This window comes from Chelonoidis abingdonii, chromosome 2 (assembly GCF_003597395.2).
Source record: "Chelonoidis abingdonii isolate Lonesome George chromosome 2, CheloAbing_2.0, whole genome shotgun sequence".
Lineage (NCBI taxonomy): Eukaryota > Metazoa > Chordata > Testudines > Testudinidae > Chelonoidis > Chelonoidis abingdonii.
Window position 1 is genome coordinate 122,805,277 of NC_133770.1, and position 23,847 is coordinate 122,829,123.

The window sequence follows — 23,847 nt, forward strand, 5'->3', positions numbered from 1 at the left end:
CACCCTGTCTTACTGAGCCAGACGCTCCTGTCTGCTCCAACAAAGACCCAGGGTCTGAATTACTTGCCCCAAAGCTGCAGGTTTACCTGAAAACAGCTAACAGAAGTGTGCTTGTCTTTAGCACTCAGATACCCAACTCCTAACGGGGTTTAAACTCAAATAAAGCCATTTTACTCCGTATAAAGCTTATACAGGGTAAACTCAAATTGTTTGCCCTCTATAACACTGATAGAGAGATATGCACAGTTGTTTGCTCTCCCAGCTATTAATACAGACTGAAATAATAAGTAAAAAGTGATTTTATTAAATACAGAAAGTAGGATTTAAGTGGTTCCAGGTAGTAACAGACAGAACAAAGTAAGTTATCAGGCAAAATAAAATAAAATGTGCAAATCTATGTCTAATCAAACTAAACACAGATAAGTTCCTAACCAGTTCCAGAATGCTCCCTTTTACAGACTAATCTCCTTTTAGCCTGGGTCCAGCAATCACTCACACCTCCTGTACTTACTGTCCTTTGTTCCAGTTGTCAAGTATCCTGGAGGGTTGAGAGGCTCCTTCTTTAGCCAGCTGAAGACCAACATGGAGGGGTCTCCGAGGGGTTTAAATAGACTCTCTTGTGGGTGGAGACCCCCCCCTCCTATGCAAAGTCCAGCTCCAAGATGGAGTTCTGGAGTCACCTGGGCAAGTCACATGTCCATGCATGACTCAGTCTTTGCAGGCAGAAGCCATTGTCCACAGGTGCCTTGTATGTCTCCAGGAAGACTTACGTGGATTGGAGCATTCCAAAATGCATTGTTCCCTAAGTGCTTCCTGATTGGGTACTTAAACTTTCTAATTCCTTCCTGAAGAAGCTGACCAAATGCTTCACAAAGCTTGCATAGAAATCAAGCAGGTATACAACCAATATTCTTAACCTCCAGTACAAAATGATATATGTGTACAAATAGGATGACGATATAGAAGTTCATAACAGAGATTGTTACATGGCACAGGCAGCACAAAACATATTCCAGTTATGTCATATTCCCATAAAGCCTTATGGGAGGTACCGTCACAGTTTTTGTTAGAAGACACTTATGTTCAGAGACCTTGTGCTTCAGGGCAAAATTCCCGAGATGGTCCATGAGATGAGTTCCAAGTGGTTGGCTAGCAGTGTGATACTCTCCTCCATGAATAACCGCCACAACCTGATTGCCTCTTGGCAGATCACTATTGCACATGGTCCCCCTTGCCTGTTCACATACTACATCAGAGTGATACAGTCGGTAAGTAGGTGAACTACTGAGTCCTTGATACAGCCCAGGAAAGCGTGACATGTATTGTAGATGGCCTCAAACTCCAACACATTGATATGCAGTAAGGACTTCTGTTCCGACACAGCCCTTGAACTTTCAGCAACCCCAGCTTGCTCCTCAATCCAGGCTGGGGGAAAGGTGGCAAATCTCCTGACAATGATCAGTCAGCAAAAACTCTCTTAAAGTCAGGGCCCCACCGAACTGTTTTCTGAGTGGGAAACACAGAGGACTTTCCATTGTTTAGGATGAGACCCACACAGTCGAGCAAGCAGTGTAGGGTCGATATGGGAAAGGATTTCCTCTCTGGACTTGCCCCTCAGTAACCATTAGTTCAGGGATGGGAAGATGGAGGATTTTTTTCTTCCGGAGGTATGCTGTCATGACAATCATCCATTTGCAAACTCTTCAAGGGAGAGAAGGGAAGCACCATATACTGAAAGTGGTGCTCTGCTACAATGAACTCAAGGAATTTTCTGTGGCTTAGCAAAACCACCATATAGAAGTAGGTGTCCTCAAGGTCCAGAGCAACAAACCAATCATTTTGAGACAAACACAGGAGGATAGTCAATAGAGTAAGCCAGCCTGTCCCTAACTGGAGGGGATGGGGAGAAGGGAACAATAACTGGATCACTGCTCTGGACCAAGGAGTCAAAATGGGCTTTGGGGTGTGCCAGGGGGAAGGCATGTTGACTGGTCAAACACTGAATTTGAATACTATCTCCTCTGGGACCTATGCCCCTTTCTGGTGTAGTCCTGCTATCTTGGGGTAGGGAAAGGCTGCCCAAATGTGCACTGTGGACAACACTGCTGCTGTTGACCTACATAGTACACCCTCCTCCCAGGACCATAGGGTAAGACTGAAGTCCTTGAAAGAGTGCAGAATTTCATCCATTTTGCCCCCACCCCCAAATGACTGTCATAGGGATGCCCTTCTCATGCCAAGGCCATGAGTCTGGCTGAAATATCTGCAATGTCCAGCATAGGCTGCAATGAAGTCTTCGCCATCAAGCAGCCTTCTGTAGTAAGTGCTCAAAAGTCCTTCCTTGAGGCTTTGGGCAGCTGGTCTTCAAATTTAGACATAGCCATCCAATTCACAAAGTTGTATTTGGACAGCAAGGCCAACCAATTAGCAATGAGGGTCTGTAACCAAGAGGAGATGTAAATCTTCCTCCCCATTAGGGCCATCCATTTAGAGTCCTTATCTTTGGAGTGGATTTAAATCTGTCCCAACTGTGAGGTGAGTGCTAATCCTGGTGCCTACAGTGATCCACCTGATGTGGGTGAGATGCAAGATCCCCACCTGGGTGCCAAGGAGTCCTGAACTTCAGGTGATAAAGGTGGAGCCAAGCCCAAAGATGCGAGCAACTGGTCTGTCTCATCTGCAGCACCAAGTTCACCTCTGTTATTTCTGGTGCTGGAAGTGGTGTTGACTCCAAAGTCAGCAGCAGTACCATAGTGACTAACCATGCCAATTGTACAGGGTGGCGAGTGCCACCCTGGTAACATCAGCAGTGCTGGGAGCAGGGGTGCTGAAGAGGTGACTTGGGTTGAGCCCAGCATGAGCTCCATTTTCACTAACTCTGCAAGGGAAACAACAGTGTTTGGTGCTGACAGACCCACAGGTTCAGCAACCTGGCCAGCCAATAGGGTTATAAAAGATGCAGCCCTGCAAAGTCCTAGATGAAGGGAGAGGATTGGACAGAAAGGAAGAGGTCTGTTGCTGCCTGATATGCCACCAGCACAGGAACAGCTGGTGCAGGCATTGCCTTCCTTGGTGCTGAACTTAACAGATGTTCCAGGGCCAGAAGAGCTGATATGGAATCTCTAACTGCCATGAGTGATACCAGGGAGTGATTGACAGACCAGCTCCATCCCATGCACCAGCATTCACACTATGCTGGTCTAGGCTCTTCCTGCAGGAGCAATGATTGGTGTTCTATTACCTTCTCCTCAGCAAACTCAACATGGAGCAACTTCTCTATCTCTTCAGAGAGGTGCCAGCAGCAAAATGTCAGCACACTCCGAACCTGACGGCAACCTCCAATCCAATGTAGCCCTCGGTGCTGAAGCAGGGCCCATGGCTTGTTTGAGCAGGTGCTGCTTTAGGCAAAGATCCCTCATAAAGTAAACAGAGTAAAACGCTAGGAGACTGCACTTAGCTAAAAAAGGTTTAAAGCTTAGAGACACCCAGCATTCCCAGGTGAAGTTCTCTCTCAAAGGGGCTAATGAAACAAAAATTTCTATTTCTAATGGGGAGAAGAAAGAGAAAAAAGAGTTAGATATGTACCTAACTATATTGCTTGTATTATTCCTAAAGGTAAGACATACAGAGGTGGTAAGTCATACAGAGGCACTGCTGGTAGCTCTGACTCAGACTAAGGTGGTTGAGAAAGAACTGAGGCAGGGCGGGGGAGGTTTGGTCGCACAATGTTAGTTAACTGCTACTGGTGGTGTGAGATAGGGAGGATTCATATGTGGCCAAACCGGGCACTGAATTCTCTCATGGGGGGGCAGAATCACCTGAAGTGGAGCATCCACAGGGACATCACTCAAAGAAGAATCTGCACTTAGCTAAGAACTAAACAATAGAAAAACCGAACTGGAACTAAATTGGTCAGGCATAGCAGGGAGCAGACAGAAGTTAATAAGGAAGCTCCAACTCAAACCCATCCATGATGAGTAAAGAACTAAGAATGTTCAATTGCTGGCTACTGAGCCTGGCAGGAAGGCAAGTTGCCTGTCCTGCTGATGAGGCCATTCAATGACTCAGCACACCTGAGGCTTATGTTCAGACATCAGGAGGCACAAGAGCAGGGATCTATCAGAGCTGCCTTTGGAAAATGTCCTTATGCACAAAAACTGGACAGGACAGTGTGACTGTCTAATGTCTTTACTGTTTTAAATTCTGTATTAAAATTAATGCATTAAATTCTTATAAAAAGTAAGGCACGTGCAAACTATGTTGTGCAACTTCTATCTGACCTTTAAATCCCTTTTAATTAAACAAGCATTACTACTTTAATTTGGCATTTCTAAAAAAATATTTTTTCCCCCATGCATGATAATCTGGAAAAAAGTGTTTAGCACTGAAATCACAAACAATTCTAAATTTTGCACTAAATGGTGATATGGCCATTGTTGTTACAGTAATACAACATAAAAGCTGAGCAGCTTGAGTACAAATAGATTCTGAAGCTGGTGAGATACACAATTTAAGAGAATGAAAAAAGTTATATCCATTTTAGTCATGTTCAGTAAGTGACAAGATTTGGCAACTCCAGTCTTTGTATCGCTAACAGCCAATCTCATCTGCACTGGTCACTGTCATACAATGCTGAAGACCATGGAAAGATATTGCTCATAAGACACTTGAATCCAGCCATCCTGATCAGTATCATAGCGCCTGAATACATCAGTCAGCCTCTGGAAAGAAACAGAAACCATTACTGAATATAGGGGAAGTGTTCAGATGAATCTAAACTGAGGTTTCAGGGATGCATGTCCAGCAAGAACAGATTAAGAGCGTTCCCTAGAGTGACTGTTTGGGAATTTTGATTCAATGACTAAGATAAAAGGTGGTTCTCTTCGGCCTTACCTGGAGGGCTGGTGGATGAATAAGCTTCCCCCTCACCACCTCCCTGTGACATACCATGGCTTGAATTACATTTTTACATATAATATGTAGTCTCTGAATTATATACATTTTGTTTAGAAATTCAGGGGGCAAAATTACTTCCTCATTGGACAGATAAGATTCTCAGGCTGGTTTAAACAGCACCTTTGTACATTTGAAAATCAAACTTTATTCTTTCTTATAAGCTTGATGGGTCATGTGCTACATCATACTTGCATGTAAATAACCATGTGTGATTATCGTGTTGTATAAAAATACTATGGAAACAAGTTACCACTTTAATAATTTCACTGTAACCAGCAACTATGCCTGTCAATCATTAACCATCCCTACTATATTAAACCAGAGTTTGGAATTACAATGCATAAGGCTGTGGATACTGACTAACATTGCAAATGTTTTTAGAAAACTACTGATGGAAGCAGCAGGAAGACAGAACCACCAACATTATAGAGCTAAGGAGATGACCCACAAAGAACAAAATGAAACTACTACTTGTCACTCACTCCCTTTTATGCATGTTGCACATCTGTCCACACCTTGTGGAATAAACACTGACAGTAAGGAGCAAACATCACTCAGAATGCTGCAAAACTTTAGACAAGTTTGGTGTTTTCTGAATACCATAGTAACAGAGGACTGCTGAGAGCTTTTCAGTGAGAGATCATTTAGTCCTGCAGTGTGGGTTAAATGAAAAATCTGTAATGCTGACTGAATGATTGAAATTCAGCTCTGAATTAAGATTTAAAATACAATTCTATATTGAGGAGTGGCTACAAAAATATGATGGCTTCTTACCCACATAATTTATGTGCAGAGTCAGTTATATTGGCTTACTTTACAAATAAAGATTTTGCTACATTTGACTGCTATTGGGCTTGCAGAGCCAATAAAACTATGCAAGAACAACTGAAATAATAAGAATTAATTAGATTCTAGGCAGCAGGAGAAATTCTAATTTTAGTTACAACTGTGCACCCCAAAAGACAACAATGGGGTTGCATGAATGTAAGCCGAGGCCGAATCTGGATTGCAGTCTTCATTGCCATAAGAATTCAGCCTGGCTGTCAAAGGCCAGGATGAGTTTTGCAAGGTCAGCAGAAAGTTAAAAAAAAAAGGCAAGTTTCTCTCTAGAAGGCAAACATGGAATATCTCACACTGTGACACTAAGGCACTTTTCAGACAAGAAGCACTAAGACATTGCGGTCTGTCATTTTGCACTTATTTGTATTATAGTAATGCCAAGAAGGCTCAAGATGGAGTTTTAAGATTTCTCAAGGTTGATCAACACAAGGATGTATATAAGCACAGCATTGGATTCCTAGGAGGTACTACATTAGTCATGTCAAATTAAATTCCTGATCCAGCACATGCTTCAACTCCTGTACAAATCATGACTTCCAATTTTGACCGTAGATGTATTTCTTCTATTACCTGCAACACAACACAGCACTGAATGAAGTCATCAAAAGCAATTTGTCCTCTTCCTTGTCTGTCAAATTTCCGAACAAGGATATCATAGAATTGATCAGATAGTCGATATCCTTGGAAGAAAAAAAGATTACAAGATTTACATGACCAAAGCTGCGTAGTTTACACAAGAGCAATATAATACACAAAAGCAAATGTGCATAAGTTATGTTGTGACAAATAGGCAAGAGTCATTAAGTAAATGTAAAACTGTAGAACAATAATCAAACTTAATGGATATTAGAATATATTCATCTACTGAACAAGAAAATGCTCCAACAATACAAAAAACATGTAATGATTAAGAAGATGACAAAAGAATGAATTGCAAACTCAGTGAAATGAAATACTACAACAAATTTTAAATGATTACGCTGTTAGAAGGGAAATTAAAACAAGTCTTTAGGGCTGTGCTCAACCTATTTTGTATTTAAACATTTTAATATCTTTTTCCACTGAAGTCAATTGAACAAATTGTTATCCTCTGCATCAAGAAAATGTAACTTGTTGTAATAGGATGGCATAAGCTGTTGTTTCCAAATGCCATTTTCTATTGAAGTCACAACTTCCAATTACTGGGAGGTGATACAAATGCCATGACGGAGCAGCCAGGAAGACCAGGAGTTTTGCTAATTACACAGTGAATTATTTTTAACCAATATTTTCTTGTTTGAAACACCTGATCTTTTAACAAAGCTCACTTAAAAGTAAGCTTCGCATGTGAGAATGTTAATACTTTATGTTTATATTAACACTTTATCACAAGGTCTGAAAAGTGTTTTTAGAAAAGTGAGCAAATTCTCTCATGAGGAAGTGGGGATAATGTTAAGTGGGTTTGAGAGGAATTGCTTAAATATTCTGAGGTCTTATGTCAAGTAAAGAAGAGACCCTCTGGGGCACTTCTAGCAGAAGCTCTGTCACGCACAGAGAAAAGCTCTGGAACAAGTTCTGCTAGCACCCTACCAGAATACAATGAAAGAAGGGATGCAGTCAGTTGTATGCAGTAAGACTCTCATAAGATCCCTTTGATCATGTGGAAATGTGAGTTTACTGGAACCTGTCACAGCTGTGCCTACTGTAGGTTTTCAGAAGATCCAGCGGGCTACCCCCTATATAGTTTCTGCACAGCTGCTTGAAGAGGGATAGTAAGAACTGGCTTATCTTTAAAATTCACGAAGATCATTCATTCTCCTTTGAAAGAGGCAGTGAAGAAAGTGTTAGCAATTCAGACACTGTTGTTAACTAAATACAGCAGGTAAAACAGCCAACCAGGAGGAATTATCAGAAGGAGGGTTCAGAGTCTCTACAGTCTTTATTTGAAAATAGATAAAATTAAAAGCTTCCTAATCTCGGCACTTGTAGGGCCTGATCTAAAGCCCAGAGAAGCCAGTGGGTGACTTCCCATTGACTTCAGTGGGCTCTAGATCAGGCCCACATCCTAAGGGGAGGTGTTCTAGAAGACCATTAAAATAATTTTAAAGTTGTTCTATTTCAGAAGATTTTGCCTTTTCCACAGGAGTGGGGGGGGAGGGATAACTCTTCCCCTTCCTCCTTTACCCCTACTTCCCTTAGCTAGCCTACAAGCTGCTTTACACATTAGCCTAACTCTTAGCAGTTCTGAGGTATACATAATGATGTGGCAATTTGAAGAACTAAATGTTTTAGAGCAATGGTTCTAAATAGATTTGACTGACATTTTAAAAGGAATTCAAATGGCAAAACAGTGTGACTTCTCCATAGTGGACTGAAAGTCTTCATTTTTATGTTTTCAACAGGTTACACATGTAATATTAACTTTACATATAAAGGTTAAGAACTTATAATCAAAGCAAGATTTGTAGAATACAATTCAAAAATCACTTAATATAGCTGACTATTGACAACTATCACTTCAAATGTATAGGTGCCTCAAGTGTCCCTGAGAAGGGAAACTGTTTTTCCTTGTAATTAAAATTTATTCCTTAAAGTTCTTGCCAAGTTTTAAAGTCTGTAAATGCTTTATGACAAATGGCACAGTGAGCCACTGATTAAAACAGTTATAACTGAAATGCTGGTAAGACTTTTAGGATGTTTAATAAAGTATGAATTTAAAGAGTTACACTAAGTTTGCATACATTACTTCCCATTAATTATTTTTCAATTTTATTCAGCAGAAGAGTCCAGATGATCTGTAAGCTGCTCACGGCACAGATGTCAGTCTTTTGTGAACTGACATATACATCCAAATGAGAAATAATAGCTACATTCCACCTCAATTATTTCTTACAATTGATTATTCCATTTTGTCACAACTGCGAAGTGGCACAGCCTTAAAGATACTGTAATCTAATTCAGGACAAAACCAGCCATTATACAGCAAACTATAATTATAAAAAAATTACCAAAACCTGTTAGTGCTTGCTTTAGTTCATTTTTGTCAATCATTCCAGAACTGTCTCTATCATACGTTCGAAAAACATTCTGCCAGTCTGAGATATACTTCCAGACTCCAGTGAATTCATTGAAGTTCACGCCACCTTTGTTCTCTCTGTCAAACATGGCTGAAATAAACATAACTGAAGCATTAATACGTAAGAAACTATACTAAAGTCTTTAGTAAGATTTTGTCATCTTTAATAAGAGATGGGTTGGACTGGCTGAGGAGGTGGTAAACAAATGAAGGGGAGGAGAATTTGTGAAAATAGTGCTGACCTGAAGAAAAAGTAAAAGAGTCCATGAAAGCAGACAGGAGAGGAAGTGGTGAAATGGCAAAGAAAGGAAGATAGGAAAAACAAAGGAAGTAACTGAAGAAAGCAACATGAAAGATCAATTGTGTGACAATGAAGTCTCCTAGGGATCAAATCAGTAACAGATTAGCATGAAGGTTTTGCTCTTCTGCAAGGAATTGCAAAGCAAAATGGAATTGAAAATCCCTCCTGAAGGACTCTTTTGCATTCAAACAGTCTGCAGTGGAAATTTCTATGACTTGTTTGGACTATAAAAAAATATTTATTAAACAATATGAGTAGGGCCCTATCAAATTCACAGTCCATTTTGGTCAATTTCACGGTCATAGGATTTTAAAAATCGTAAATTGCTATTTAAACCTGAAATTTCAGTGTTGTAATAATAGGGATTCTGATCCAAAAAGGAGTTGCCAGGTGCGTTGCCAGGCTATCGGAGTAGGAGTGGGGGTTGCTTACTTCTGCACTGCTACTGGCAGCGGCTCTGCCTTCAGAGCTGGGCAGCTGGGACAGCTGGCCGGCAGCACAGAAAAGGATGCCACTCTTACTTCTGTGCTGCTGCTGGCAGGGTCCTGCCTTCAGAGCTGAACACCTGGCCAACAGCCACCCTCTCCAGCTACCCAGCTCTGAAGGCAGCACAGAAGTGGAAATACTGTGACCCTAAAATACTGTGACCCCCTAAAATAATGTTGTGATCCCCCTGTAACTCCCTTTTGGGTCAGGATCCCCCAGTTTGAGAAACGCTGGTCTACCCTGTGAAATCTGTACAGTATAGGGTACAACACACAAAAGACCAGATTTCATGGTCCGTGAAGTGTTTTTCATGGCTGTGAATGTGGTAGGGCCCTAAATATAAAAAGGCATCAGACTGGAGATTTAATTTCAGCTATTTACTTGAATGGATTTGAGTAAATAATTATAAATACATTGTTCCTCCCTCACACAGCTTATAAACAGAGACATTTTTAAAATTCCATTTGTTTGTCTCTTGCTATACCACTAACTTGCTACCATCTTCTTTTGCATTGCTGAGAATTATTCCAATAGTTATCAGAGGCTTTCTGCTTTTTCTCCTCCATTTTGGTCTTTTTTTGAGGTAAAACATAGGATCGGTTTTTCTGCTTGATACAGATGCTCCCTGAGTTACGCAAACCCGACTTACACAAATTCGCATGTATGGAAAAGTTCGGTAAGCTAGAAAGTTTTTTGTTTTTTTGTGTTTTTTTGGGGAGGTGGGGGCGGTGTGGGGTATATTGGTCGGGTATACGTTCCCAGCTTACACAAATTTGAGTTATGCAAGGCATTCCTGAAGAGAACGCTTGCGTAAGTCAGGGAGTGTCTGTATTTGTAATTAGAACAAAAGCTTTAAAATTGTTCCTAGTGACTTACTGGTATTAAACATGAAGATAGTGCTACTGTCAAAAATCTGACTTTTCCTCTACATTTCTGACACTTGCCATTTTCTCAGCCATCTTTTAATCTTCCCTAAAAGTTGCTCGGACAACTCTGTGTATATATCCATAGTCATTAGTATATTTTCTACAGGTTTGCAAAACAGATGAGGTGTCATTAGGTCTTAGACTTTATTTCTTCCTAACGAATAGCATTTTTTGGAACGAGGTTACCGGAATGGAGAACTGAAGTTTGTATTAATGATGTTCATAGTGTTACAAACAAAGCAGCTACAAAGATCAGCTATAAAGAATACATTATACATTGTACCATGTACTTTCAGTGTACCGTTGATCTAAAATGATGTAACTAAGTGCTGCAGCATGTGAAAACCTTAGCCATCAGCTACAGGAGATAATAAAAATGTTATTTAAAAAGACATATCCTGAGTATGTAACATTGCACAGTTGTACTTACACAGGATTGACCTGACAGTTGCTGGATTAAATGGAGTCCATGTTCCTGAAACAGACAGAAAAGCAGCACGGTGAAGCTTTAAGATAAAGAGGAAAAATAACCATAATTAAAAAAAAAAAAAAAAAGCCATGACAGCCTAGCTAGAAAGTTCAGAGCTAGATCTCGTGGAGGCAAACAACAAAATAATAAGGCTGTGGTATCTAAGCGCTTGTCTTCTCAGAGTGCAGCTGTGACGCTGTAGCGCTTTAGAGAAGATGCTACTATGCCGACAGGAGAGCTCTCCCGTCGACATCACTCTACATGGGAGGGCTAGGCCGGTATAATGACATCGCTCACACTCCTGAGTGATGTAGTTACACCAATATACAGTAACTCCTCACTTAAAGTCATCCCAGTTAACCCTGTTACGTTGCTGATCAATTAAGAAACATACTCATTTAAAGTTGCGCAATGCTCCCTTATAACATTGTTTGGCAGCCTGCTTTGTCCACTGCTTGCAGGAAGAGCAACTTGTTGCAGCTAGCTGGTGGGGGCTTGGAACCCGGGTGGACTGGCAGCCCCCTATCAGCTCCCTGTTCCCCTAAGTTCCCTGTGTGGCAGTCGCCCAGCAGGCTATCAATTGCCAGCAGTTCGGCTGTCATTCCTCAACTGCCATGTGCTACTCCTGCCCTCTGCCTTAGAGCCACTCTCCAGAGCCTCCTGCTTGCTGTGCAAGGGCAGGAGGAAGGGGGCTAATGTCAGGGTGTCGTCTTCTCCCCCCCCACCCCACGCTCCTGTACCCTGCTTACCCCAACTCCATAGAGCAGGGGGGACATGACAGGGCTCAGGACAGAGGAAGCTTGCTGGCAGGAGCTCCTGTCTCAACTTGCTGATCTATTTTAAAAGACAGTGTACTTAGAGTGGGGTCAGTGTACTTAAACGGACATCTCTCACACATGACGTGTGTCTCTGTCTGTCATTCTGTCTCCCCTCCCTCAATTCACGCTGCCTTGTAGAGTGTGAGGCTACATTAACGTGTTAACCCTTGAGGGCTCAGCTGACTGCTAGTTCATCATTTAGCAATAAAGCATTCCCTGGGAAATATCCCACCCTCTGACTTCACCACCTCAACCAAGCTTCAAAATCATCATCGCCGTGTACCAGTATTAAACCGTTTGTTTAAAACTTATACTGTGTGTGTATGTATATATACACACACACACACACACACACACACACATTAATTATAGTCTTTTGTCTGGTGAAAAAAATTTCCCTGGAAATTAACTGCCCCAATTTAAATTAATTCTTACAGGGAAATTGGATTTGCTTAACATTGTTGTGCTTAAAGTCACATTTTTCAGGAACATAACTACGTTACTGTAGGTCTCTGGTGCACACTTAATGGCCTCAGTTTCAGGCAATCTATGGGGGTGTTTTTCTGACCAACATTTTGTAACTTTTGCATATTAACAGGAAGGTTGTTGAGACACTACTGCAAGAATCAGGAAGGAATTTTTTCTCTCCCTTGTTACAAGTGATGAGCGATTTTAAGGCATATAAAGGAGAGGACAATATGTGTGTGTCTTCATTTGAAGTACTGGCATTATAAAATCTGGATTTACCATCTCATCCAGTATGTTAAGTACCACGTGCATATAATTAAACATTTAAAAAGAAGAATGTCCAATGGAATCCTTTGTTAAAAACAAAACAAATAGGGATTTTACTCTTAAATGCTTTGCTTTATTTCACAGAAGAGTCAATAGTTCTTTATCCAATGAACTTTTAGGCTGGCATTAGAATTCAAACTTCAGATTTTCTATTAGCGTTAGAACCTCTGATACCATTTGACCTGAGCATGCATAGAAGCTGTGATTTTAAAAAAATATCTTTTAGTTTTCTTCACCAAATTTACTGCATTACTACTCATGGAAGCCACAGTCAATATTTCAAGTTTTATAGTTATAGACAGTCATTCATTAAATGAAAGAGCATCTTTCCATGCTTGTCTACCTCAAGAAGGGATGAACATATTTTGCTCAAATTTTCTCACATTCTCTAAGTCAGTATCTAGCAGGAGAAGTTTTAGCCCCAAACTACAGTATAATATTTGAGTGAATAGTGTGGAAATAGAGTAAAAATATAAAAGTCTAGTTAACCAAAGTATTCAGAAGTACAAATGTAAAAGCAATTCAACGTTTAAGCCTCACATCCAATATCACCTCCTCATCAACTGGATGAGAGAGCTGCCCCTCAGATTTCAATTTCCTGTAATATTATGTTCCTAATTCTCCAAATATTACTAGTCTTCTAGGAGAGAGAAACTGAGGACTTGAGTTAATGTAAATAACAAACAGGGAAAAGCTTTCAAAGTGTATAAAGATCACATGAAAAGAGCAGTTATGGGTACAAAACTAGTTGCCTTGCAGTTCATCATTACTGCGTCTGAAGCAAAATTGCTTCTCTTCCACTGTCCAAATAGACACTCAGGTCACAAACCAAGTCCGAGTGGGCTGCAACCTGCATGAGAGTGTAATATAGATTAGCCATAGATCTAGAAATAGAGGACAAAGTCTAAACTATGTTTTTTCCATTGTAAATTTAGTTAAACAGCTGGTTTTTCTCCCTACACCTATTCCTCTACTTATTTTAGGCAAGTCCTTGCCTTTATGTAAAGACTCCCTTTAATAAAATATGGTTTTAGCATCACAAACTTGTGTCACATATCAACTGGTATCCTACATCCTTTGCCAAGCATCCCCTAAACTGGTATTGGACTAAAAGCTTATTCCCCTTTACAAAGAGAACTCAACATATTACTGTTCCCCGTTCCAGCACCTGGGCCATAACACCAATAAGTAAATATAGTAATATCACAAGTGGAACATTTTCGAAAATTTTCAACTCAGAAAGTTAATGGGAAATTAGATCTAGGAGCAGAGAAGACTTGTGGCACATTACGAAACACATTTCTTACAGGGCTTTGGAGCTGTGCTCCAGTTCTAGGAAAAACCTACTGCTCTGCGCTCTGCTCCAAAGCCCTGGTTTCATATAAAGGACAACGAATATTCCTAGCCATTCAGGGAGACTTGTCCACACCACTGATAAATCCCTATTGGCTGTATCAGTTGGCCTGTGTGTGTTCGTACACACAACAGTTCCATCAATTTGCCAAGACATTTCTACTTACAGTACTGGAAAGAATTCAAGCAGGTCACACGTTTCATCCTGAGAGAAACTTTGTGCAAAAGAGACATTGGAGGTGATAAATTTTGCAACTTAACAGTGGTCACTGTAACTGGCAGGGCAATAGCTGTAAAATAAGAAATTCATACTAAAAGAGAAGAGGGTGTAGGTGTAGTTTCTTGAACAGACAGCTGTGACAAAGTGGGTATTTTCCCTTGTTATGTTGTATGTGAGCCTATGTGAGTTTTACTGTTTTGCATGAATACTGCACGTGGCTCAGTTTCCTTGTGTGTTGCACCAATGTCTCAGTGGTGGGAATAAGGGTGCAAGACTTTGGCTTAGACCTCTGGGGCAGGTGAGGCTGCTCCAGCTGCCTGCACCTATGCTATGGCCAGTGCCCTTCGTAACCTGAGACCCAGGAGGGGGATGCATCCAGGGGACGACCAGGTGACTCTTCGCTTGGGAAGCAAGACAAAGACCAGGAGGAGGAGCAATTGGGGGGGGGGGGGTCATCTGAGGTCAGATCCCTGGAAGCTGGGCAGTCTGCTTGGGTGGACTGGAGAGGGAGTCCAGGATGTCTGACCTGGGATTCCAAGATGGACTTGGCTGAAAGTCACTACTTTCTGTTATACATGCTAGCTGAGAGTCACAGCTGACTGCGGAGCTGGGGTGCAGGGCTCTCTGGCTTCCCCAGGAGCCCCGCCCGGGTGGACTTGCTGCAGGAAGCGCATGGTGTGGAAGGGGATGCTGAATGCTCCAAAGGTCAGGCCCAGTAAGGTCGAAGCTGTGTAAGCTTCTTGCCCTGGCAACAGTATGCTCGGAGAAAGGAGGCATGCTACACCAGAATCCTGGCTGGCTTCACGTGGAGTAGTTCCAGAGCATCACCCTGGTGACTCTGACAACAATGAAAAGTCTATCTACTGCCAGCAAATAAGAGATTTCTATGGAGAGCAGAGGCCTAAGCCATTATTTTTGTAGAATTCAGGTTTTCAATATGCTTTGTGGCCTGTTTTCATTCATTGCCGGTGATATGCTCAGTTATGAGGATGACCTTCCAAACATGAACAAATGCCATGCTGACATCCGAATCTGCAGGAAGCACCAATGGTTGTTACCGCTGTTCAAAATATGCAGAGTGGTGAAAACAACTCCAAGAAAAATAACCTAGTAGTTTTTTTGTCTGGTTCTTTTTCTTGAACTCACCACTGTGATTTACATAAACCCAACAGCCATTCATAAGAATGGCCATATGGGGTCAGACCAATGGTCCATCTAGCCCCAGAACCTACTTTCTGACAGTAGTTGGTGCAAGATGCTTCAGAGGACATGAACAGAACAGGGCAATTTATCAAGTGATACATCCCCTGTCATCAACTCCCAGCAGTCAGAGGTTTAGGAACACTGAGAGCCAGGGACCATCTTAGCTAATAGCCATCGATAGATCTATCCTCCATGAACTTATCTAATTCTTTTTTGAACCTAGCTGAACAGTCCCAGTTTTTTTAATTTCTCCTATGGAAGCTGTTCTATACCTATAATCATATTGTTGCCCTTCTCTGTAAATTTCCCAATTCTAACATATCCTTTTTGAGATGGGATGACCAGAACTGCATGCAGTACTCGTGGGTATACCATGGATATATAATGTTGCATTATGATACTTTCCATCTTATTTATCTATCCCTTTCCTAACATAGTTAGCTTTTTTGATTGCAGTTACACATTGAGCAGAAGTTTTCAGAGATCTACATATAACTCCAAGATCTCTCACTTGAGCAGTAAAAGCTAATTTAGATCCCATCATTTTGTATGGATAGTTGGGATTATGTTTTGCAACGTGCATTACTTTGCATTTATCATCATTGAATTTCATCTGCCATTTTGTTGCCCAGTCACCCACTTTTGTAAGATCCCTTTGTAACTCTTTGCAGCCTGCTTTGGAGTTAACTATCTTGAGTAATCTTATATCATCTGCAAATTTTGCCACCTCATTGTTTATCCCCTTTTCCAGATCATTGATGAATATACTGAACAGCACTGTCCCAGTACAGATTCTGGAGGGACCACCACTATTTACCTCTCTCCATTCTGAAAACTAATTATTATTATCCTTTGTTTCCTTCCTTTTAACAAATTATTGATCCATAAGAGGACCCTCTCTCTTAGCCCATGACTGCATACTTTGGTGAGGGACCTTGTAAAAGGCTTTCTGAAAGTCCAAATACATTATATTCACTGGACCACCATTGCCCACGTTTGTTGACCCCAAAGAAATCTAACAGATTGGGGAGGCATACTTTCCCTTTACAAAAGCCATGTTGACTCTTCCCCAATATATCATGTTTGTTCTTTACTATACTTTCAATAAATTTGCCTGGTACTGAAGTCAGGCTTACCAACCTGTAATTGCCGGGATCACCACAGGAGACTTTAAAAAATTGGTGTCATATTAGCTTTCCTCCAGTCATCTGGTACAGAAGCTGATTTAAGTGACAGGTTACATAACACAGCAGTTCGGCAATTTCATATTTGGTTTTCACCCAAGAATTTTGAAAAAACTCATTCTGTCTTGTGGATTCACTGCTGTTTAATTTAACCTTTTTTCCCCCAAAACCTCCTCTATTGATATCTAGATCTGAAGAACTGTGCCAGACTGATCACCTAAAAAAAGAATTGGTTCAGGTGTGGGAATTTCCCTCATCTCTGCAGCGAAGACTGATGCAAAGAATTCAATTAGCTTCTCTGCAATGGCCTGGTCCTTCCTTAAGTGCTCCTTTAACACCAAGGCTGTCCAATGGTCCCAGTGATTGGCAGACTTCCTGTTTTTGATGCACTTAAATTTTTTGCTGTTAATTTGTGTCATTTTCGAGTTGCTCTTCAAATTCTTTTTTGGCCTGCCTAATTATACTTTTTTACACTTGACTTGCCAGAATTTATGTTCCTTTCTATTTTCCTCAGTAGGATTTAACCTCCAATTTTTGAAAGATGTCTTTTTGTCTCTAGCCACCTTTTACAATGTTGTTTAGCCATGGTGGCTTTTTTTTTTTATTGTCTGTTTTTGTTTTTAATTGGGGGTATACATATAGTTTGAGCCTCTAATATGGAGGGTTTTTTTAAAAGCTTCCAAGCAGCTCGCAGGCATTTCACTCAAAAAGTCTGGATCTTGATGTTTCTAGTACCTATGTCAATCTTTAGAATATTTCTCCTTTACAAAGTTAAAAAAGGATGTGATAAGAACATCTATGTTCTTACTATGCACATTAGAAACTACAATAAATTTATATACAACCATCTGGAAGCCTAGAGAAGAATCAGTGGAATCACTGATGAATGGAAACAGAGAAGGAGCTTGTGTGGAATCAACGGCCATTATCTCCTGGGAGAAGGGCATAGGTGTAATTGAAACTGGTTAGGGGTGCTTGGTTTGTTAGAATACAGAAACTTATGGAATGTGGGCAAGATATCTGTTAATGCATTTATATAAACTACCTAGTTCAGTGTTGAATTCCCTAAGTGGTGATTTCTCATAACTATATCAAATGTTCAAACTGCTAACCAATACTGTAACCAAGCAGGGAAGACAGACAGAAATTTTGGCAGTTGTGTAACAACACTGAAGTGGGTCACAGAGAAAAAAGGTTAATTTGAGGAATTTAATGTAAAAGAGCTGGCAAAGACAGGTTTCCAAAACTATTGTAAACAAACTGTGAACAAAAACTGAAGAAATTTGGTTTGCTGTTTCTCTATTTTTGCCACAATTTTAAAGTTTCATCCTTTCAAGCAAGCTATTCTAGTTATGGGAAAAAGAATAGGTGATGCAGTGAGCAGATCTTATTATATCAGGTAAACAACTAATTTATTTTTGCTATTAGTCAGAAGACTTATAAAATAATGGCATTTTGTACTCCACAGTAAGTTTTGTTTCCTAGGTATATTCCAAGTCAGGTGATTAGTAATAAAAATAATATTTTGTTCCTGCTGGCACTGCAACCCAAATGTCACTTGGCCTCACCTTGACCACAGATCCCTTGTGCAGGAAGGGTGACAGAATTAAAAACTTTGCAACTTTCCCACATGAAAAAAATGGGGATACAACAAACAACTACCCAGCATGACCCTCTTAGATGTTCCAGAAAAAGGCATGAAATTACCAGAAAAAACTCTGCCCACTGTAGTTAGACATCAAAGATGTATGAGTAGCACCTCATAGCCAACTGTAACTAAGGCTTGTCTACACTTGAAATACTACAGTGGGACTGGAAGAGCTCAGTGTGGCTCGAAAGCTTGTCTCTCTCAGCAGCAGAAGTTGGTCCAATAAAAGATATTGCCTCATCCACCTTATTTCAGGAAGCCCTAATGACAGACTAAATAAATGGCTTTGTGAAGCGCTAATGAGAACACTTTACCATCTGCTTCTTCCTTCTGTAACATTCAGTTATTTCTCTCTCTATTATAACCATCACTGACCATTAGACCTCTTACCATCCTAATTTCCTGCACCATGGTATGCAACAAAGATTACATGTGCAGCAAGACAGGTTTGAAGTGCTCCTGTAAAATTTTCCTGGACTATACATTGGTCCTAGTTAAAATAATGAAGGGCACATTCAGAAGCGATGAGTGAATAATATGGATTGTGATTACATCCTAATTCCTGTGAACACAAGGACAGCTGGAGGATGCTATACTTATGCTTTTTCTCTCTAGAAAAAAAAATCCCAATGCAGAGAAACAACGGGATCGGAGCTTGTACTATTAAAACACATCAAAAACTTAAACAGAGAATATTTAAAAAAAATCCTGTTCCTCTTTAAGGTCTGAAAAAAGGAAACTTCCTGGGGCTATAAATTATACATCTCATCTGTCTCTGATTTTTGTTTTGCTCCCTTATTTATTCACTTCCCTCTCGATCTTCCACTGAAGAATTGCTCCCTACTATATGTTCAGATTTTCAGTTTCCTTTGTACTTCTTAGAAGAGATCTATCTCATGTAACCAAAAGGGAGAATAAGAAATGCATATGCTAAATGTATAAGAAGCTTTTTTTTGCTGAGTCACACTTACCATTGGATAATGCCTGCTGAAGTTCACTGTCAGATATTACTCCACTCCTGTCTTTATCAACCCTGCAAACAAATACAAATTTTAAAGATTTCACTTTAAAATGTGTAACTTAAGAAAATTGTTTCAAATGAGAGAATTTCAGTAATAGTTTGAAATCTGTTCTTTTAATCAGAAAAAATTAAAAAAGGAGAAAATTTATATTAAAGTTTAGGTCCAGCAAAAACTTAGGCCTTGTCTACACTAGAGTTTTGTTGACAGAAGTCAGGTTTTGCTGACAAAACTGTGCAGGCGTACACACTTCAATGAACCTTCCACCAACAAAAATCTCCTGCTTTGCTAGCAAAATAAAACCACCTTGATGAGAAGCATAGAGCTTTTTACAGTGAAGTTATATCAACAAAGTGTCAGCGTGGACACTGGTTGGTTATATCGCTATAAATGACCTCCACGATGTGTCCCAAAATGCCCATCCTGACTGCTCTAGTCAGCAGTTCAAACTCCGCTGTCCTGCAATCAGGTACACAGGCATTCGCCCCTCTCCCTTTAAAGGCACAGGAATTTTTTAAATTCTTCTGTTTGCTCGGCGTAGAGAGCTCATATCGCACCTTCCCATCTGACCATGGCGGCTCCGTGAACCAAATGTTCTCCCGCTTGAAGCACGCTGAATCTGCTGAGTATATGCAGAGGGGGCCTGTGCAGTCCCAGCACAGTCCTCTAGACAAACATCAAGGAGCTGAAGCAGGCATACCAGGAGGCAAAAGAAGCAAAGAGTCGCTCTGGTGCTGCGCCAAACACCTGCCGCTTCTATAAGGAGCTGGACACCATCCTACACTGTGACCCAATCTCCATGAACCCTGTGGATAATTCAGCAGGGTTAGAGATAGTGGAATCAACCCTGAGGAGGTTGTTAGAGGATGAGATCGGATGTCCAGGACCTCATCTTGACCCCAGAGGATTCAAGCCAGTCCCAGCACTCTGTCTCTAGAGCGCATGATAAGGAGAAGGGAGCTCTGGTAAGCCATCTTTCTGAGTTGATGCTGCTCAGGTAGAGCTGTCCTTTGCTTTGTTATATTCTAGAAGTGGGTGAAGGGATAGAAATGTACACAACTTGCAGTTTTTGCGTGTGCTTCACGTTCCCCTGTGCAGCTAGGCAGTGCTGCAGAACAGTGTGTTGATGCACAATGAGATTTCACAGGAATCCTCCATAGAGATCTCTAGGAAACTTTCCTGGAAGCACTCGCCAATCCTTTGTTGAAGGCTCCTTGGCAGAGCTGCTTTGTTCCTTCTTCCATTGTAGGAAACTTTCCTGCACCAATCGGTAATCACTTGTGCAGGGACCAAAGCGGCACACATATGAGCAGTCTAGTGAACCAGTCTGAAGCCGCATCCATCCAAGATATGCACCCTCTCATCCTTGCTTACCCTCAGGAGTGAGATATCGGCTACAATGACCCCCGCCTGTTGAAAGCAGTGGCAGAATTTACAATTGTGTCTCTGATCACCTATAGTGAACCTCTTAAAAAAAAACAAAACAAAAAAAAAACACCACCTAAACCCTTTGCCCAGTCTTGAGCCCCTTTCCCCCCAGGCTGAACTAATCATGTTCAAGGCATTTGCTGAGCCCTGTGCTTGCCAAGAGACAGTGAGAAATGGATTTGTATGTAAAAAGAGGTGCATTTTACTAGCATGATTCACCGCTGTGAATGCACTAACAATCATGCTTCTGTTTATTGTTTCTTGCACTTCTGTGGGTGTGGCCTTCAGGAGAAGCACCTCTACCAGATAAGGAAATGACAGAGGAAGAGCAAGGACGACATGTTTCAAGAGGTGCTCCAATCCTCGGATGGCAATAAACAAAAACCCTAAGCTTAACCCCCACGCTTCCTGTCCTTACGATATATTTTGTACCTCGGAATGATTGTCCCCCATTAATTGTCCCCACTCCACCAGGTTTCTGATATGCCTCTTATATCAATATCCTCCTTAAACACGAGGCACTCTAGTTCACCCATCTTATTATTTAGACTTCTAGCGTTTGTGTACAAGCACTTTAAAAACTCATCACTGTTTATTTATTTGCCCTTTTCTGATGAGTCAGATTCTTTTTTATGAAAATGTTTTTCATCTGATCTGGCCTATACTTTATCCTCTTCCATCCTCTCCTCTTGATTAAAACCTAGAGAATCTCTATCTATAGACCCTCCTCTAAGAAGTCTCTGTCCAATCCACATGCTCCTCTGCAGCAATCGGCTTTCCCCCATCTCTTAGTTTAAAAACTGCTCTGCAACCTTTTTAATGTTAAGTGCCAGCAGTCTGGATCCACTATGGTTTAGGGGTGGAGCCCATCCTTCCTGTATAGGCTCCTCTATCCCAAAAGCTTCCCCAGTTCCTAATAAATCTAAACCCCTTCTCTCTACACCATCATATCATCCACGCATTGAGACTCTGAAGCTCTGCCTGCCTACCTGGCCCTGCGCGTGGAACCAGAAGCATTTTTGAGAATGCTACCATAGAGATCTTGGACTTCCTAGCAGTCTAAAATTGGTCTCCAGGACATCTCTACTACCCTTCCCTATGTCACTGGTACCTACATGTATTGTGACCACCGACTCCTCACCAGCACTACACATAAGTCTATCTAGATACCTCGAGAGATCTGCAACCTTTGCACCAGGCAGACAAGTCACCATACGGTTCTCCAGGTCATCACAAACTGACCTATCTCCCATTACATCACATTGGGATAGCTACCCACAGTGCACTACACTCACTGTTGATGACAGAGCATAACTGTAAATACGCGCCACCAACTGAAGGAGTGTCATGTGAACATGCACAATGTAATTATATCGCTCTTTGATCATCAGCATAACTTGATCAACAAAACTCTGAAGTGTAGACAAGACCTTACGCACATGCTTAACTTGACTGGTATGAACAGTCCTAATGGAGTCAGAGGGATTACTCGCAGCAACAAAATTAAGCATATTTAAGTATTTGTAGAATTGGGGTCTAAACACTGATTTCTTATTTTAGCAGGCAGGATAAGAAAATTTGTCCTCTATAAAGCCATTCATTACAAATTTTATTATGTAAATATTTTAAGGGTATCACAAATATAAAGATTTTAACTGGTGATAAAAGTATCAAGGGCCACAGGAATAGGAAGAATAATCAGGAATAGAAATGAATATAGGTATACTTATGAATGAATAGTCAAAAACACTGGTAAGAAAAGGAAACGTAGTTTGGGTATATGTCACAGAAGACAATCAACTCAACAATACAATATTTAATACGAGTGCAAAAACCTGTGCAATGAACACTGAACTAATGTAAAAGAAAAGCCAGGAAATAGATAGATGAAAGAAACTCATATTATTAAAACCAAACAGGTGTAGCACTGCAAGTACTGAGAGTGACCTTTGGAGGAAAAATAATCAATATGTGATAATCCCCTAATCATAGGTTTGGGCATAAACCACTTCAAGTATGAGCTATTAACGCCTATATGGCAGATGTCTTAGAGCACAATGCAGGATGCTCATCAAGCGCTCCAGCAAGAGTGGGGGAATCTACAATCTGTTTCAGGGTTGCTTTCCCTGCCCCCAAAATGAGGATTAGGCCCCACATTTATTGTGTTTGTCCCGCAGTGTCCCCGGGAGCTGCAAGTAGCGCTACGCCCAGTAGGCGCTCAGCCGCCCGCAGAGCTCACGGCTCAGGCGGCGCTTCGCACACCGCCCACCCTCACTGCTAACATGGGAGGGGCTGCACTTCAGGGCCTGGCTGCCCACATCCGCTGCATGGCCCCTCAACCCGGCCAGTGCGGCTAGACCGGACGGGCCCGGCGCGGACAGGTTGGGGCCGGGCTCATTCCTAGGGGTGGCTAGTCCCGCGCTGCCACAGGTGGAGCCACCTCCCCCGGGGCTGGGCTGGAGGAAAGGACCCAGCGATCGCGGTGCTGCACCGGGCCGGACGCGGCCTCCGAGGAGAGAGGGGCGGCGAGACTCAGCCGGGTGGGGGCCCGCAGCGTCGGACACAAGGGCGGCTCCAGGAAACCAGCCCGGCTCGGGCGCGGCCGCCGCAGGAGATCGGGTCCCGACACCGCCCCCGGGAGGTGCCCCGCGGTGGGGGCCGGATCTCGGCGCGGGGTAACTCGGCGGCCCCGGGCAGGCTGAGGGGAAGGGCGCCCCGGGGCGTTTGCTGTCGGCGGGGACACCCGCGGCTCTCACCTCTGGAACACGCTCCACAGGAAGTTGGGCGCCTGCATACCCGGGCCACCGCCCGCCGGGCCGGGCCGATACTGATACCCCGCTGCCATCGCCCCGCGCGCCGCTCAACCCTCCCGGCTGTAACTGCCAAGCTCCACAACGGTCACGGGACCGCAAGCTCCTGCCTCACTTCCGCTCCCTGCCGGGATCACGTGACTAATCGGCATCACGAGCGGCCTGGCTCCGCCCCCGGGATTCCACAGCGCGGAGGGGCGCGGCCCCCCCCACCCCACTGTGGGGAGTCTAAGCGAAACCCCGCCCCCTTTTGCCTCGGCGAATCTCTGAGGCGGAACTGTCTCCTGACGCAGCTGTGACGCGAGGACCCACCCCTCGCCGCAGTGCGCTGTACGC

General features: G+C 42.2%; 1 protein-coding gene across 2 annotated transcripts; it reads right to left on the bottom strand.

Annotated features, from left to right (window-relative positions):
• Window positions 1-281: 281 nt before the first annotated feature.
• Window positions 282-23,790, bottom strand: PDCD6 (programmed cell death 6). Of its 2 annotated transcripts, none has more exons than XM_032770819.2 (6): window positions 23,458-23,790; window positions 19,226-19,287; window positions 10,995-11,039; window positions 8,790-8,942; window positions 6,367-6,476; window positions 282-4,721 (listed from the first exon to the last, which is right to left on the bottom strand). In XM_032770819.2, exons 1-6 carry the CDS (start codon window positions 23,544-23,546, stop codon window positions 4,623-4,625), a joined length of 558 nt encoding a protein of 185 aa, XP_032626710.1. In that variant the 5' UTR covers window positions 23,547-23,790; the 3' UTR covers window positions 282-4,622. The 2 variants fall into 2 exon arrangements, with proteins under 2 accessions (XP_032626710.1, XP_032626709.1); XM_032770818.2 differs by having other exon boundaries at window positions 8,784-8,942; window positions 23,458-23,622.
• Between the last annotated feature and the right edge of the window lie 57 nt (window positions 23,791-23,847).